This window comes from Lucilia sericata, unplaced genomic scaffold (genome assembly GCF_015586225.1).
Source record: "Lucilia sericata isolate MDLA Ls3-8-SP2 unplaced genomic scaffold, ASM1558622v1 Contig000609F_arrow, whole genome shotgun sequence".
Classification (NCBI taxonomy): Eukaryota; Metazoa; Arthropoda; class Insecta; order Diptera; family Calliphoridae; genus Lucilia; species Lucilia sericata.
In genome coordinates this window covers 165560-183611 of record NW_023994616.1, presented here as the reverse complement: position 1 = coordinate 183611, position 18052 = coordinate 165560, and the positions used below count along the sequence as shown (strand labels likewise).

General features: G+C 31.4%; 3 protein-coding genes across 3 annotated transcripts; all 3 read right to left on the bottom strand.

Moving 5' to 3' along the window:
- Positions 1 to 140: 140 nt before the first annotated feature.
- Positions 141 to 2786, bottom strand: LOC119606659. The gene is made up of 3 exons (XM_037960215.1): positions 2623 to 2786; positions 2210 to 2558; positions 141 to 720 (listed from the first exon to the last, which is right to left on the bottom strand). The coding sequence occupies exons 1-3, from the start codon at positions 2646 to 2648 to the stop codon at positions 235 to 237; spliced, it is 861 nt and encodes a 286-aa protein (XP_037816143.1). The 5' UTR covers positions 2649 to 2786; the 3' UTR covers positions 141 to 234.
- A 502-nt stretch (positions 2787 to 3288) lies between these two features.
- Positions 3289 to 6658, bottom strand: LOC119606665. The gene is made up of 5 exons (XM_037960223.1): positions 6508 to 6658; positions 6117 to 6447; positions 5330 to 5445; positions 4124 to 4487; positions 3289 to 4056 (listed from the first exon to the last, which is right to left on the bottom strand). Exons 1-5 carry the CDS (start codon positions 6528 to 6530, stop codon positions 3889 to 3891), a joined length of 1002 nt encoding a protein of 333 aa, XP_037816151.1. The 5' UTR covers positions 6531 to 6658; the 3' UTR covers positions 3289 to 3888.
- A 600-nt stretch (positions 6659 to 7258) lies between these two features.
- LOC119606651 lies at positions 7259 to 16167 on the bottom strand. Its single transcript, XM_037960204.1, has 9 exons — positions 15992 to 16167; positions 15601 to 15937; positions 15356 to 15453; positions 14935 to 15301; positions 12215 to 12678; positions 9083 to 9422; positions 8498 to 8610; positions 8053 to 8422; positions 7259 to 7973 (listed from the first exon to the last, which is right to left on the bottom strand). The coding sequence occupies exons 1-9, from the start codon at positions 16015 to 16017 to the stop codon at positions 7374 to 7376; spliced, it is 2715 nt and encodes a 904-aa protein (XP_037816132.1). The 5' UTR covers positions 16018 to 16167; the 3' UTR covers positions 7259 to 7373.
- Positions 16168 to 18052: the final 1885 nt, after the last annotated feature.

The following is an 18052-nucleotide window of genomic DNA, read 5'->3' as shown; positions in this document are numbered from 1 at the left end:
CTCTGTGATAGCGAAAAATAACTCAATATGTGATGAAGTGCGATTTGTAGATCTAGTTTAGTAGATCATCCTACCATATTAATAACTTTTAATATACATACCGCGAAAATCTGAATTGATCCAAAAAATTGTTGGCAGACTTAGTATTGCACTCGGTTACGTGAATACCATATTCACTTTATGTAATTTTGTCACACCGCATTATTATTAGGTAAATACGTAAGTACAATTAGTTTATAAAAAATTAACATTTACCGAAATATTCGAACCCTTATGAAATGTTACATCTTTTGTTGTTGTTGCTGTTTCCTCCGCTTCGTTTGGTTTACTGGACTTAGCCGCCTGTTCATTAGTTACTTTTGATTTCATTAGATACTTTCTTACCAAACACTGTATATCCCATACAAAATCTCCACGTTGTGATTCATCTATATCTTCCATTTGTGAAACAACTAAATCTCCAACCCAATCATATTTTCCACTTGATTGCTTTTTATTATTATCATTAAGATCTACGTTTTCGACTTTTGGCGTGGTCTTGTTTTCTTCATAAATAGTTTCATTGGTTTTTGCAGCCTCTTCGTATTGAGCTTCATCGACATTATCGGCAAGCACATCCTCCTTTTTATATATCTCCATTAGCAAAGAATTATCTTCGTTGTCGTCGTAGTTAAATGTTTCTTCATCCGAAAATGTATTGGTCTCGTCATGGGATGTTGGCTTAAAATGGAAACAGTTATTAATATTCCAACTCGTGAAGAAAATATAAAACAAAACATCGTAAAGACCCGAGGAGCGAGCGAGCGAGAGAGACGAGCGAGAGCGAGCGAGAGCGAGAGAGAGAGAGAGAGAGGAGCGAGAGAGCGAGCGAGCGAGCGAGAGAGCGAGCGAGCGAGAGAGAGCGAGCGAGCGAGAGCGAGCGAGAGCGAGCGAGCGAGCGAGAGAGCGAGCGAGCGAGCGAGCGAGCGAGCGAGGAGCGAGCGAGCGAGCGAGAGAGAGCGAGCGAGGAGCGAGAGAGCGAGCGAGCGAGCGAGAGAGCGAGCGAGCGAGAGAGCGGAGCGAGCGAGCGAGCGAGCGAGCGAGCGAGCGAGAGAGCGAGCGAGGAGCGAGCGAGCGAGCGAGCGAGCGAGAGAGCGAGCGAGCGAGCGAGCGAGCGAGCGAGGCGAGCGAGCGAGCGAGCGAGCGAGCGAGCGAGGAGCGAGCGAGCGAGCGAGCGAGCGAGCGAGCGAGCGAGCGAGCGAGCGAGCGCGAGCGAGCAGCGAGCGAGCGAGCGAGCGAGCGAGCGAGCGAGCGAGGAGAGAGCGAGCGAGCGAGCGAGCGAGCGAGCGAGCGAGCGAGCGAGCGAGCGAGCGAGCGAGCGAGCGAGCGAGCGAGCGAGCGAGCGAGCGAGCGAGCGAGCGAGCGAGCGAGCGAGCGAGCGAGCGAGCGAGCGAGCGAGCGAGAGAGCGAGCGAGAGAGCGAGCGAGCGAGCGAGCGAGCGAGCGAGCGAGCGAGCGAGCAGCGAGCGAGCGAGCGAGCGAGCGAGCGAGCGAGCGAGCGAGCGAGAGAGCGAGCGAGCGAGCGAGCGAGCGAGCGAGAGAGCGAGCGAGCGAGAGAGCGAGCGAGCGAGCGAGCGAGCGAGCGAGCGAGCGAGCGAGCGAGCGAGCGAGCGAGCGAGCGAGCGAGCGAGGAGCGAGCGAGCGAGAGAGAGAGCGAGGAGCGAGCGAGCGAGCGAGAGAGAGAGAGGAGCGAGAGAGCGAGCGAGCGAGCGAGCGAGCGAGCGAGAGAGCGAGAGAGCGAGAGCGGGAGAGAGAGAGCGAGCGAGCGAGAGAGCGAGAGCGAGAGCGAGAGAGAGCGAGCGAGCGAGCGAGAGGAGAGCGAGCGAGCGAGAGAGAGAGCGAGCGAGCGAGCGAGAGCTAGCGTCGACGAGCGAGCGAGCAACTATCTTATCTATCTATCTATCTATCTATCATCTATCTATCTATCTATCTATCTATCTATCTATCTATCTATCTCTATCTCTCTCATCCTCTATCTCTCTATCTATCTATCTATCTATCTATCTATCTATCTATCTATCTATCTATCTATCTATCTACTATCTATCTATCTATCTATCTATCTATCTATCTATCTATCTATCTATCTATCTATCTACATCATCTATCTATCTACTATCTATCTATCTATCTATCTATCTATCTATCTATTAATGCTATAAAAAACTTACCGTTTCCTTGTTATTTATTGACGTAACACATGTTGTATGCTTCTCCAAAAATGATAACTTATGATAGCACCACAACTTCGGTTCATACACTTTTCCATGGACTCGTGCCAAAGACAACATACGATTCTCGCGAGCATATTGAGTGCGTAATACTTTCATTTTGCGTCGTATGTCTCCTATTTGTATGGCAGGTTTATCCTTTTGCATTTCATGCAGAATATATTCACATATTTCGTCCTTAATGTGACGATTATAGTAGAATTTGTTTTTATTATTGTATAAACATTCATGTTCCTTTAAGAGTTCTATGAATTTCTCTATCATATCTCTGGTCCAAAAAAGCCACTTGCTGTAAAATAAAATAACTGCAAACTAAAAGAATTGTGATTATTAATATTTATTTGAAAACTTACCGTTTAGTAAATTGTTTATCGGACATTTTTAGCAGAGGGCAATATTATTGTCGTCGAGGGCAATATTGATTTTTCTTATAATTTTTGCACAATTAAATAGTTTCCGTCAATAATAAACAATTGAAAGCAAGTGTCTTCTTCTTGTTAGGACAAGATGTTGCGAGCACAAGTGAATTGATAACACGTATTTCGTATTTAAGAGTGACCAGTTTAATAGTTGTAAAGTATTTATATTTTATCAAAAATAGGTACATATTTATAGTTTTTTTTTGTAATTATAACATCAGCGATTCTTGATACGATTTTGTAATTTATGAAATCTGAGAGATTTGCTTTATAGTATCGAACAGCAATTTATGAAGTAAATTAAGTCGTATCATGTTTCTTGCTGTTACAAATTAATAATTTTGCCAATATCGTTTTACGAAACCGCAAAGAGACATTACCTATGGATAGAAGATCCTCTTTAATCTTTCTTTCTTCAAAGGTTATTAAAAAATTGGATTCAATCAAAAATCCGTTTTGTATGTTAAAAATTCTGAATATAATATAGTTAACTCTTATTCACCCACAAATTGCACTAGATCACGCTTTTGTTACACGATGTAACAATCGATTTATGATTGTGTTAATAAAACTGCAATTTTCAATTATTTTTCATATAATTTTTCAAAAAAATACACTAAAAAATTAACTTTTTTATTAAAACAACTTTTGTATCATTCAGAAATTCTTAACTCTAAGATTACACAAAACTTACATTAATTGACACATTGGAAGAACGAGATAGAACAATATCGCGCGTCATACCTGTTGTTTTCTGCTTATTATTGACAGATACTGATGCTGAGCAGGTTTCTTCATCTTTCTGCGCTCTACTTTTCAAAATATATTTCCGTACTAGACATTGTACATCCCATACGAAATCCGCATGGTATTTTGGTGAGATTTCTTTTAATTTTGTTGTAACTAAAGTGCCAAGTGATTCACATTTCATATCAGTTTCTATATTTATCGGGCTATACTTATTAATGACAGATATTTTAGTTACATTACAGTCTGTTATATTATCTGAGTTAATACAATTTGCTGTTGGTAGTTGTATGTTTTTTGTAGTGTCATCGATGGAAGCATTTACACATTCATACTCCATAGTATTTTGAGTGTTTATTACTTTTAGATCCGTTTCATTATAATCACAGTATTCTTCGTTAATACAGTTTGTTGTTGGTTCTATGTTATTCGTATCGTCGCCCATAGAAATATTTACACATTCATATTCCATGGTGTTTTTAATGTGTCCATAATTAATACTGTTTGCATTTCTGGATCAGTATCAAAAACTTGTTGTATTTCTTCAAATTCCAATAATTCATTGTGATCATTATTAGGAGTTTCTTCCACTTGCTGCATTGAGGATATATTATTTTCTATCTAGGAATATAATTAAAACTTTTAACTTTTTTTTTTACAATACACACTTTTTTATTAATAAACTTACTTGGTTATCATTTACCTCTTTTATATTAGAGTTAGTATATGCACCATATCTGTTCTTATATAACTTAGTCAACATATCGAAACACCACCACTTTGAAGTTATTTTTTCATTTTTATTTGTTTGCTTTTTCTTTAAACGATCCAATTCATTTAAATAACATCTTCGAAGATGTACTATTTTATCATATATATGTTTTATATTAATTTTTGGATCAACATTTTTCATTTCTTTCTGAAGTTTACATAGGGCTTTTCTTCTTAATATCCGGTGTTTGAAGTCGCTGTAATTCGGATCCAATAGTATTTGATATCCTTCAAGAATATTAATAAAAATCTTAGTAACGACTGGATCCCACCTATATTTTCTATAATAGAAATATTTTAATTGTTTATAAATGTACATACATATGTTAAACAAGTAAGAAAGTATAGTCGGGCGTGGCCGACCATATGATACCCTACACCAGTTATGAATATTAAATGTGATTTATTTTTCATAATAAAGCATTTATCTTCAATATTCCCTTGTGCCGATACATTTAAGCAATTTATGGATGAAAAACTAATTTTCTGAAAGAGGCTTTATATGGGGGCTAGGGACCAAGCCCGATAAAATTTTGTGAATATATTTATATTTACATAATATTTTATTGTGCTGAATTTTATCGCGATATTTGTGTTTATAAGTTAATTTGGGACATTCCAGTAATTTTCTGAAGGTGACTTTGTATGGGAGCTAGGGTCAAATGGGGCCCGATCTTTATGAAATTTGGCAGGGTCATCAAGACTTCTATAAAACTTAGTTGTGCCGTATTTTATCGATATATCTGTATATTTGACATAATTATGAGCTCAGAAGCCCTTTTCGGGGGGTTCTGTTCTATGGGGGCTAGGTGAAATAATGGACCGATTTTAACCATTTTCAATAGGCTTCGTCCTTGGGTCAAATAAAACGTGCGTGCCAAATTTCATCCAATTATCTTGAAAATTGCGACCTGTACCTTGCGCACAAGGTTTACATGGACAGCCAGCCAGACGGACGGACGGACGGACATAGCTTAATCGACTCAGAAAACGATTCTAAGCCGATTGGTATACTTTAAGGTGGGTCTAGGACGAATATTTTTGTATGTTACAAACATCAGCACAAATCCAATATACCCTCCCCACTAAAGTGGTGTAGGGTATAAAAACTTGTTTTTCTTACGGTTCAGATTTATATTTGTCTAGAATTGTTGTAAGGTAAAGATGGAAATCATCACTATCATCATCACTATTTTCAGAATGATTTTCTTCTCCAATTGCGTTTTCCTCATTTGAATCCTAAAACAAAAGTAATTGTAAATGAATTAAACGACAAAATCGGTCTGACTCATATTAATTTTAAATTAAAGAGATATTCCACAATGAATAAAAGCACTTATAATTTAAGTCAAACGGAAAATCAATTAAATTTCGGATCATTCTTTGGTTTTGTATCTTAAAAAACTTCGAGTAACATAGTTTTCAATTGAACCGTTTACCTCTTAATATTTGCTATACCTTTTAATAATGCCATGGATGCAGCCATGTTCTTTATTTATTCAATTTAGCAATAAAATGCCTTTAAGGACAAAATAATTCGCCGCTAAAGCTACATATTTATGTTCATATAGACAAAATGAAATACACATATAGAAATGAACTGGATAGTATTTTTAATGTTAAAGAAGCAAAATCTTAGAAAAGATCATGAATCTGAAACATCTTCATGAGGAGACTGGTTCTTCTCGGTCAGAAAACACACTGACAATTTCAGTTAGCTTTTCAGCCCAAATAACAGATTCTAGTGCAAGATCTCAATGCTCATAAATATACCCCCCTATTTTATAGGGACATATCCAAGAAGAATGCTCAGAAATTATTTAAATCATTAAAACAATATTTGATACTTTACATTTCTAAAAACCTTTTAAAATACCTATGTAATGCAATCTAATTATTTTCCAACTTACAGTATCATCTGTTGGCCAACATGTTAGATGTTCACGCAAAAATTTCAGCTTCTCAAAACACCATAATTGTGGAACATACCCAACTCCGGCTGCATCAGCAAATGTAACCTCCTCACTAAATTGAGCACGAATAACTTTAATTTTATCTTGTATATCTACCAATTCCAACGTGGGTAAAAATTTACGCATTTTTGTTAGCATACTTTCCAAGACATTGGCCTTTACTCTTTTATTATTATAATCTTGGTGGCACTTGTCGTACAAACATGCATTCTCCCTATAAAGGTCTATAAACATTTCGATCATTTTACGATTCCAAAACAATTGTTTGCTAAAATTATTTACAACAATAAATTAATGTGGTCGGTCATTGGAAATAAAAAATTCCTACCTATTTTGTGCATAATCATGCATTTTTAATTCTTTTTTTTATAAAAACAAAAGTTAAAAACTGTATTTTGTGATTGAAAATTATAAATTATTTAATTTTAGTATTGAAAACAAATATTGCAACAATGCTGCTTTTTTATTTTAAGGAATTCACATAGAAATGTTAGCACATTATTCTAGGTGGCATCACTTCTGAATGAGATTCTATATAAATCGACTTTAAAATATTCAAGAATCGACTTTTTGTTTAAAATTAAAAAAATTCGAGTCGACTTTTACTACAAGACCGGAATAATTCAAAAAAATTGCTTTGAGTTTTTAATGACATTTTACTATTTTTTTAAATAACTTTTGAACAAATCAAGGCATTTGAAAAATTAAACCAGATTCACATAGTAAATGTTAATATATATCTCATTTTAATTTAATTAGTTTTATTCATGCAATATTCGTAAAAACATGAGTTTTAGTTCTCACGTTTACAACTAAAAAATCGATCTCACGCCGAAAATAATAATTTGGAAATATATCCGGATTTTCTGGGTATATTAATAATTCTAAATATGGTAGGGCATTCTACTAGATTAGATATACAAACCACACTTCGTCACTTGTTGAGTAGTTTTTCGCAATTATACAATGTAATTACATTTTTTTAAATCGATAAACTTGGCTAAACTATCCATATTTTATCTGAGAAGCTGTCTACGTCTAATCCTAGTCTATAGTTAACAAAAAAATTAATTAACAAATTACTTTACTTTTAGAAATGTCCGTTTATATCAAATACATATTAACTTTAACGAATAGCTAGTTTAGAGATACACATAAAACTTAATAAATACGGCAATTCCGGTAAAAAATCATTTACACAAAACTAAGATTAAATGAAACATTAGAAGTACGTGGTAGAACAATATTCTGCGATGTACTCGGTTTTGGGTTGTTATTAGTAGTGTCGTCAGATGTTTCGCTATCACCTGTTTTACTTTTCACAACGTACTTCCGAATTAAACATTGAACATCCCAAGCAAATTCGGTATGATATTTTCGTGATATTTCAGCCATTTGTGATACAACTAATTCGCCAAGCCAATCATATTTCGGATCTTTATCAACTTTTACGGATGATCTTTTATTCTTTTCCTGTTTCATATGACATTCCGTTATTTCAAATTTAGTTATTTCATTCAAATCCGTTACATTATCACAATAGTCTTTGGGCAGACATCTTTTCTTAGTCGGTTGTACATCTTCCGTATTGTATTCAAAGGAATTTACACACTCATAGTCTATAGTTGTATCGTTATTTTGTGTGAAATCCATAGTTTCAATATTGACAGATTCTTTTTCATAGTCCTCTTCGTTTTCTATGATATCTTGATGTATTTCTTCGAATTCCAACAATTCGTTATTAGCTGTGTTGTCAATATTAAATGATTCTTCCGATACATGGCTAGTATCATTCTAAGAAAGTAATGAAAAAGAATAAAATTATATTATTAACATAATGTTAGTGTATATATAAAATTATTGTATTATTTACCGTATCATCAATATTCCGTCTAAAACGTGGTGTTTTTGGCTTTACGTCTCTATATAAATTGTCCAGCAAGTCGTAACACCACAATTTTGGTGTATATGGCTCATTCCTTTTTTGTGCATTTTTTAGACTATGCAGTTCTTTTAAATACTGATTTCGAATACATCTTATTTTACCTCGAATTTCTGTTAAAGTGATTTCTGGATGAAGATTTTTCATAGTTCTCAGTAGTTTATTATATGCAGCGTACCTTATCTGTTGCTTTGAATAGTCTTTATGTTTAGGATCGTATAAAACTCTATACCTTTCCAGCTGTTTAATGAAAAGTATAAGACTTTCTCGTTCCCATTTAAATCTTCTTTCAATTTTGTCACTATATACAATAAAGATACAGAAATACAAGATCTAAGTCAGTTGTATTCAATGATTTAATCATGTATTATCTTACCGTTTCTTTTTTGTATTGAGCTCCGTATATAGTGAAACTTCCGAACCGTCACTTTGATAATCAGCATTATCATTTTGAATTTCTTCGTAAAAAACTGGCTCCTCCTTTGTATCCTAAAAATAGAACATTGAAGTAGATACTAGTTATTGATCAAATATTTTACCACAGTTTTGAAAGAATTAATTTCCAAATTATGTATACTTTTATTTATTCTATACTTTTTATTATTTGCTGTACAGCTTGATGTTCCTATCTATTGACTTGAAAAATTGTGAAGTTAGATTTGAATTCGCAGCTTAAGCTTTTAGAAAGGTATACTTTAGCCAGTAGTCGTCTAAGAGCTATGTGAAAATATTTTTTGCACTTTTAAAGACGGTAAAAATGCTCTTATTTGTCTATTCCTACCCGCACTCATCGAGAAATAACCGTTCCAACTAAAGGTAAACTAAGTACCACAAAATAGCAAATACATATGTAGTACATATTATGTACCACAAAGCCGTTTCACTTAAAAATGTTTGCTTTTTTAACGATAACCCGTGAAACTGAAATGTATGTTAAAATTTAAAATATGTATTTACTCACACTATCTTTCTTAGAACTCTCTGTTAAATGGTCGCGCAAAAACTCAAGTTGTTCAAAACACCACAAATTCGGTTCATATTTATTGCCGGACGCCTCAGCCTCTTCAATGAGCGATATTTCTGCTAAAAGTTGAGCACGAATAGCTTTAATTTTATCTTGAACATCCTTTAATTCCAAATTGGGTAGATATTGTTTCATCCTTTGGGCAATATTTTTTAAGGCGTGCATCTTTACTGTTTGATTATTGTAATTTTCGTGGCTCATGTCGTAGAGACATACGTTTTCTTTATAAAGTCCTATGAATGTTTCAAGCATTTTACGATTCCAAAACATTTGTTTGCTAAAATGAATGTGAAATTAAATGTTGCCGAAAAATGTTAATTAAATAACTCACTTGTTTTGTCCACTGGTTTGCATTTTCTGTTCAATTTCTTAATTTTTATTAGATGAAAAGTCGATTGTTAGCAATAAAAAAAGACGCAACAACTCTCAGCTCTGTGTAAAACTAAGTACAGCGGCTAACATTAACTTCGTCGCCGGCTGACACGAAAATAAAGTCAACGGCGGCCACAAATCGCAGTAGCCGTCAAGATTTTTTAACGAACATATTTAATTGAAATTGGAGGACATTTAAGCGACATAGCCACACATCAAATTTGTTGACTCAAACGGTAAGTTCTTTAATTGTGTTAGTGAAAAAAACTCACATGTATATATGCGGTGTGAGTTTTTTTACTAACACAATAAAAAAACTTACCGTATGAGTCAACCAATTTGATGTGTCGCCAAAGCGCTTTAGAACAGGTTAAAAATTAAATAACAATTAAAAATAAGATCATTTAGGGCCAATATTTAGGTGAAAGATTAGCGATTAAATTAAAATTAATCCTCGAAAGATGTTTTTGAGTACTCAATTAGTTAATTTTGTTTGCAAGTTTAAGCGCCCAATGGAGGTGGTTTAATCTTAAGCACGAAATGCAAAAGTGTAAACAGCTGATGCAAAAAAAAAAATAATACAATTTTTATAAATATAAACATTAAAATGTTCTATTTTTTGATTAGTATAAATTATAGACACTTCAAAATACATTTTTTTGTTTTTAATTTAAGTTTTCATTAATTTTCATATTAAATTTACAATTCTCTTCTTCTTTTTTATAAAATATGCATTGTTTTGATAACAAACAGTGAAGTTTTCTGTTGTTTTGTATGGCAACACTGCGAAGTTTAATCTTGTACTCAAAAACATCAAAGGGGATTAACATAAGATTAAATTTATTTTTAGATTAACTAATCTGATTATTAATTGGCATTTGATTATCATTTCAAAAACCCGCTCTTAAACTTTGAGGGAATTTAATAAGTTGAAGATTAAACGCCAATTAATAATTAGATTAGTTAAGCTACAAAATTAATTGAATCTTTGGTATTTTTAGTACAAGTTTAAACTGTGCAGTATTACCATACAACAAGTCACTATTTGCTATCAAAACAATTCATGTTTTATAAAGAGAAGAAGATGTAATGTGAAAATAAATTTAACAAGAAAATCTATTTAAAACCTTTAATTTAATCATTAAAATTCTTTAAAATTTATATAAATCAAGAATAAAACATTTTATTAATATTTCTCTGGAAAATTATTTGCCCGATTTCGAATATGGAGAACATCCAAACCGTATAAAGAACTTATTTTGAAATGGAAAATTATCAATAATAAACGAATTCAAAGGAACATGTATTTTGGAAAAGTAAGTTTTGCATCCATTTGTTCATGGACTATGTATAGGAGATACATATGTAGGTATACAATTTGGAACCGATTATAATAATTTTCAACCTTGTTAATCCCTAGACGAAAGAATACAGCTGCTATAGTTTCTTAATAACAAATCATGAATGCAAAAAACTATTTTTATGAGTTGTTTCGAAATTTTGTTCATATCTCCGTTATTTATCGACTGATTTTGCTGATGGTGAGAAGGCGCATAGGATTTTTTATAACCTATTAGCTTTAAACGATCATATGTAACTGGGTTTACACGAGTCGTTTACAAACAAAATTCAATGCAGTTTAACAATGTTGTTTTTATAATTTCGTCACATGAAACGCAAACAGCCCTAACCACTAAACACCGCCCTAACAAAAAAAAATGGACGCCTCTAACCAATATTTGCGATTTTATTAACAAAAAACCAAAGGTCATTCAAACACATGTAGACATTTCATAAATAATGGACTAGTTATTGATGATTTATAACAGGAATTTTATATAGAAATAAACCAAAAATAAAATGTTGATCTTTTTATGAACACAGAAATAAATATAGAAGCCCAATAAACATCGATTCAAACCTGTGAATATTTTTGAAAATTTTCTTAACTAAATAATGTATTTTCCAAATTGTTTTCAAATTTTAAAGTTTAGCCTTTGAAATAAACATGATAATTTCAAAAAACGTTTAAAAAAATATAATGTGTGATATTTATAAAAATTTCAAAGTTTTGATTTAATTGAACTTAGAAAAGTTTCTTTCAAAAAATAAATTATTTTAGAAAAATAAAAACAGAACATTTTTTCTACAGCAAGGGAGCGAAAAAACGTTAAATATAGGAGAAATAATCGGAGATATAAATATGCTAAAATAAATATATGAATGTTTTATTTTCAAGTGATGTAAAAAAATATATGAATTTTGCAATAGTTAGCATTATAATTAGGGTTTGAAATATGTATGAAAATAATAATAAAGAATACTTGAAATACGTTTGAAAATTTTTTTAATTTCAAGCTTACCTCTAGCATTTTTTTAAATTTGAAATACATTTGAAAAATACGTTTGATTTCTAACTGCCTTTTTGTTTGAGAAGGCCATAATTTTCCATTTGAAAACAAAAATTTTCAAATTTGTTCTCAAAGGCTATGTATGAAATTTGAATAGGTTTTCAAATACACATTTACATCATTTCAAAGGTTTTTGCTTATTGGGAGTAATCAACATTTTTGTTATATATAACAAAAATGTTGATATGTATGATATGTATACATATACCAACGTATTACATACACACATACGTTAGCTAAAATTTAATTCTTATAATTTTAAGAACTTAAATGTAAATTACACATTTACAGAAAACTTATATTAAATGAAACATTTGAAGGTGGCTCTTGAACATTGTATCTAGGAATACTTCTTTTTTGTTTTCTATTATTTATCCCAGATGATGATGCTGCTGGTGATTCCTCTTCTTCCGTATTGCTTTTCGAAATGTATTCACGTATTAGACGTTGTACATCCCATGCAAATTCCGTATGATAATTTTGTGATATTTCTTCCAGTTGCGATACTACTAATTCACCAAGCCATTTATAATTTACTTCTTCACTATTATTTTTTGAATTTTTAAAGCTTCCATTAGTTTGAGTCGCATCCATGGTTGGCAAATTTACTTGATCCTCATCAAACTCCACGTCGTCATCATCTGTCTGTTGAATTTCTTCAAATTCAAATAATTCATTATTAATTGTACTTTCGTTATCAGTTATTTTTTCTCCAGATTGATGTGTTGATGTAAAACTGTTGTTATCAGACTAAGAAATTATGTAAAATAAATATTATATACTGATTTTATTAGGTAGAATAAACTTGTAAAACTATAGTCGAACTTGGCAATATATTTATGATGTAAATGAAGCGGAAATAGTTTTATTTTATAAAAATGTCGGTGTTAAAGTAATGTAAATAACTAAGTTATTATATATTTCTTACAAATCTGCACAATAGATTTGGTCTTAGCTCCCATATACATAATTGTGACATCGGAATAAAACTCTACACGAATATGTTTTGCATATACAGTGTCTCTCATAAGTATTCGAATTTAGGTAAACTATGAAAAGAAACCAAATTTAATAATATATTTTGTGTGGAAAATAAATAAATTAATTTGTTATATTGTCTAAATAGTCCTTAGTTTTGATATCACGCCCCTTAAAACTTGAAAACTTTACATTTACTTAAATTAGTTGTGTTTTTTTTAAAATAGTCCATGAAACTACTTCACAAAAGTATGCGAATTTTTCCTGTATTTCATATTTGATCATATTATACGATATAAAAAATTTAGAATCGCATGGTTTTATGCTTAATATTGTTTTAAGGGGTTACTATCAACCGCATGGATATATTTTTGGCCCATTTGGCCCACAATTTTGGGGGATTTGTACCCTCTTTTCATGTAATATCATTAAAATGGCGATTTTTGGCTATATTTGTAATGTTTTCACCCTTTTTCCAGAGATAAAACCAAAATTTAATATTGGAATTTAATAGAACCCATAGGGTATCTAAAAATAATATTTTTTGTTATAAGGATCTGTACTTAAAAGTTCCAAGATGTATTTTTGGTATCGTTTTTCAGTTTCTAATTGAATTATCTGGATCATAAGTCCCTTTTCGTACCTCTAGGGACGATATTTTCCGACAAAGTTGTCTAGTGTATATTGATGTACATATTGGCACTAATGTATTTTAAATTTTCAATATATTATAGCGGTATACAACGCCAAAACATGCCTTAACAAAACGTCATCCTATATAGTAGATTTCAGTTTTTACTACTCGTAACTTTCACGCTTATGTTGCCCGTTACAATAACACTGTAAGTCCTAAATTTTGGTTTTAATTTGATCATAGTAAATAATATTTAAACACATATCAACATTTTTGATGTGATCATAATGATATCATGCCATGCAGCATGGAGGCCATTGGTATATAAAAATAATGATTTTACTATTTTGAATGGTGCTTCTTCGAGGCATGTTTTGGAGTTGTACACTTCCACAACACATTGAAAACTTAAAATGTATAAAAGCTGATATCTAAAAGAATATATACCAGAAAACTTTCCCGGAAAATAGTTGATCCTAGTATTATAAAAATGGACTTAAGTTCCAATATATTGAATTAGCGACAGAAAAATGATCCGAATAATTTATCTTGGATAGTTTAAATACAGATTCTTGTAACAAAAAATATTATTTTTAGATACCCCAAGGGGTCTTTTAAGTCCCAATATCAAATTTTTGTTTTATCTCTGGAAAAAAGGAGAAAAATTTACAATTATGGCCAAAAATCGGCATTTTAATGATATTACATGAAAACAGGGTACAAATTCCCCAAAATTGTGGACCAAATGGGCCAAAAATATATCCTTTCCGTGGATAGTAACCCCTTAAAACAATATTACGCATAAAAACCATTTGATTCTAAAATTTGTGTTGCGTATAATATGATCAAATATGAAATACAGGAAAAATTCGTATACTTTTGTGAGGCAATTTCATGGACTTTTTTTAAAAAAGCACAATTAATTTAAGTCAATGCAAATTTTTCAAGTTTTAAAAAGCGTGATATCAAACATAAGGACTATCTAGACAATATAACAAATTAATTTATTTATTTTGCACACAAAATATATTATTAAATTTGGTTTATTTTTATAGTTTACCCAAATTCGAATCATTATGAGAGACACTGTATACAAATCATTCGGTGACACTTTCTGGATTAGTCAATTATTTGTTTCTTGTTTAAGCTTTCAAAATTTAGAAAATGTTTATTTCTATAAATATTCGACGTGTTAATAAAAAACATGTTTATAGATGAAGGGTTTTTAAGATTCGACATAGCCGAATGTAGAACTCTAACTTGTTTTCTTTCGAATAATTAACACTAATCATCCTGATCAGGATGTACTAAGTACTACTTATCACATCATTATTCTACTACTAATCAAGGCACAAATAATTTTTTAAAATTAAAATTTTCACAAATATATTTACCGTATCATTAATAATCAGCTTACTGTAAGATTTTATGCCAAATTCATCGTAATATAAATTAAGCAACAATCCAAAACACCACAATACTGGTTCATATATTTCATCATTTTGCTGGGCTCTTTTTACTAAACGTACTTCTTTCATATATTGCTTACGCAGACATCTCATTTTATCACGAATATCATTTAATGTAATTTTTGGATCAAGTTTTCTCGTTTCTTTAAGGAGTTTTTTATAAGCAATAAACCTTAATTCCCGATTTAAATAATCTTTATGGCTGGAGTCATATAAAACGTTATATTTATAAAGTGATTTAATAAATTTCTTTAAATCCTCTCTTCTCCACCTAAATTTTTTCCTATATATTCTAATAGACATAATGGGATATTAAAAATTGTGATAAACAGATAAATAGTCTTACCGTTTAGGCATTTGTATTTCAGCATACTGTGATCCCTCAGAATTTTCTTCCGGAACATCAATAGCTTCTTCCAATAAAGGATTTTCCTCCTTTATCTTCTTAAAAAAATAACAAAGATCAAGTAAATTTTGCTTTTAAATTAAAATAATTTTTTATATTCGATAGGTACTACTATAAAACTATTTCCATATTCCTAAACTTTGGATTTTATCTCGGTTTATTATTAATACACAGTTTCAACTTACATTCTTCGACTGCGAAGGTGTTATGTGTTTACGCAGAAATTTGAGTTGTTCATAACAATATAATTTGGGCACATAATTATTGCCTAACGCTTCAGCCACCTCCATACGAGACATTTCGTCCGAAAGTTGTTCATGCATTATTTTTATTTTTTCTTCTACATCGCTTAATACCAAATTGGGGAAAAATTTATGCATTTTTTGAAGGATATTGTTTAAGGCATTCGATTTTACCATTTGGTTGTTGTAATCCTCATGATTCTTATCGTACAGGCATGTATATTCTTTATAATGTGCTATGAGGAAGTCTGTCATCTGATTACTCCAAGAGAGTTTTTTGCTAAAATTATAAAATCAAATAAAATCGTATTGAGTTTATGATAAATTAACGTACTTATTTTGCTTTTTATCAGCAGACATTGTGTGCTCGAAAGTGTAATAAAGTCAAACTTTGTTAAAAAGCCTAAGATTTTTTTCTTCGCATTAAAGCAGAGACCACAAAAATATCAACAATAATTTGTCTTCTTTTTGTTTAAAAACCATTCACATTGTATCAATCATAGAAAAATAAATAGAACTGAAACTGAGAATAAGAAATATTACTCTCTTACATGTACAGGTTCTGTGTGAATTTAATACAATTGTATGAGTATTTTTATTTTTGTTTACATAAAATAACAAAAATATGAAAGTACAAAATGTATCCGAATACATCATACCCTACCACATTGCGAGTAAGTAGCAATAAGTTATTTAGTATTTTTTAATGTAGAAGTTATATTCAAGAGATTGATGTTTGCTTAATTAATGAATGTACTACTCATTATAACAATATATAGTCAAAATTTCGTATATATAAAATTTGTTGAGTCGAATTTTATAAATACCCTATTCTTGTATAGCATGTACCGCTTACAAAAAAGTTCAATAGGCTAATTTATGGGCGGATTACATGATTACATCGACGCAGGTGTTACAAACTTTAAGACGTAAACAAAATACCGTTCCCATTAGTGTGGTGTAGGGTGTATTTTGACTGCATTTGGGCTGCTTTGAAATTAACAATAATCGTTCATATCAAGCGTTAATTTTAGCATTAGCACAATTCCTTTGGCAAAATAGCCCCTGCTGCTGCAATAAACACTGCTAAAAGTTATGTTTTCCCATAAAATTATTGAAAACATTTTCAGAAAAAAAAAAACAAATTTTTCAATCGTTTTTATTTTTTAATATTATTTTCAAGTGTCAATATTGACTCAACCCAGCAACCACAAAGAGTTTATTTAAAATTAAAAATAATTTTTAATGAAGATCTTTCTTACATTGGTCAACTGATATTGAATAAAAATGGCTAATTCAAACCATTATTTCATAAAATATCGAAATATAATATCAAACAAAAATATAAAAACTTTTTAAACGAAAGAGTTTGTGTTTGTTGGGTTACATATTTTTCAACTAATACATTCTCACGACTTAGGTTTTTCACAGCAGACTTAGGTTTTGTCATACTCAGTTTCAGTTCTATGTATACCTTTTCTATGGTATCAATAATAACATTTCTTCTTTTTGTTTAAAAACCATTCACATTGTATTAATATCACAGACTTGCTGATAATGTGGCAATAGTAACAGTTTTTTTAGTCACTATTTACATAAGCATAATAATCTTTTAATAAATCGATTTTTTTTCGAAAGTCGACTATCTTCGACTTTAATTAACCCATGGACAAATTTATTTTTTTTTTTATTAATTTAATTGGTTTTAAAATTTTTTTATTGCAAACAATTTTCTAAACCAATTCAGTAGGGTGGCCCCGTTTGTATGGAGGAAAAATAGGGTGTCGATGTTCCCAACTTAAATTAAAGTTTAATTGATTATAAGATAGCGTTTCTCAAAATTTTTGTCCTGGGGAAAAAAAAACGGTCCTTTTTGAGTTTTTTATGATTTTTTTCATATGTCTTCCAAAGGAAAGATAAAAAATTTAGTATCATAAGAAAGATCATTGAGAGACGATTTCGATCGCTTATCAGAAATTTTTGTATAAAAGTAATCTAAATTTTCGAATTTTTCGTAATATTTTCAGATTTTTAACATAGAGGAATTTAATATAATTCGTTGAAATTAATACACAATAATCCTCTATAAAATCTACGAAACGAAAACGAAAAAAAATTTCGTTTTTCAAAATTCAATCTAGATCAAATTTTACTTAAATTTTTGAAACCTATGTAGGCTACCAAAATTTGATTGATAATAGAATGAACCATATACCATTGTAAATCTAATGAAATTACGCGTTTTCTGATGTACATATTAAGTTTGTTAGATAAATATAGCTAGCAGAAAACCTGGAACAAAATAGAGTTTAAAATATTAAAATAAAATACAAAATATAACTAATTTCGAAAAACAGAAAAAGCCATTTTGTGAAATTACATGAGGTTTATAATG

What these genes read in the sequence shown, in the direction of transcription:
- LOC119606651 (XM_037960204.1), bottom strand. Translation starts at nt 16,017, where the DNA reads ATGTCTGCTGATAAAAAGCAAAATAA. An exon ending in GCTGATAAAAAGCAAAATAA is followed by an intron (nt 15,938 to 15,991) that starts GTACGTTAATTT and finishes TTATAATTTTAG; the next exon opens with CAAAAAACTCTCTTGGAGTA. An exon ending in GAAATACAAATGCCTAAACG is followed by an intron (nt 15,302 to 15,355) that starts GTAAGACTATTT and finishes TATGTCTATTAG; the next exon opens with AATATATAGGAAAAAATTTA.
- LOC119606665 (XM_037960223.1), bottom strand. Translation starts at nt 6,530, where the DNA reads ATGCATGATTATGCACAAAATAG. An exon ending in GTTGGCCAACAGATGATACT is followed by an intron (nt 5,446 to 6,116) that starts GTAAGTTGGAAA and finishes CTTTTGTTTTAG; the next exon opens with GATTCAAATGAGGAAAACGC. An exon ending in GACAAATATAAATCTGAACC is followed by an intron (nt 4,488 to 5,329) that starts GTAAGAAAAACA and finishes TTTCTATTATAG; the next exon opens with AAAATATAGGTGGGATCCAG.
- LOC119606659 (XM_037960215.1), bottom strand. Translation starts at nt 2,648, where the DNA reads ATGTCCGATAAACAATTTACTAAACG. An exon ending in GATAAACAATTTACTAAACG is followed by an intron (nt 2,559 to 2,622) that starts GTAAGTTTTCAA and finishes TTTATTTTACAG; the next exon opens with CAAGTGGCTTTTTTGGACCA. An exon ending in CAATAAATAACAAGGAAACG is followed by an intron (nt 721 to 2,209) that starts GTAAGTTTTTTA and finishes TTCCATTTTAAG; the next exon opens with CCAACATCCCATGACGAGAC.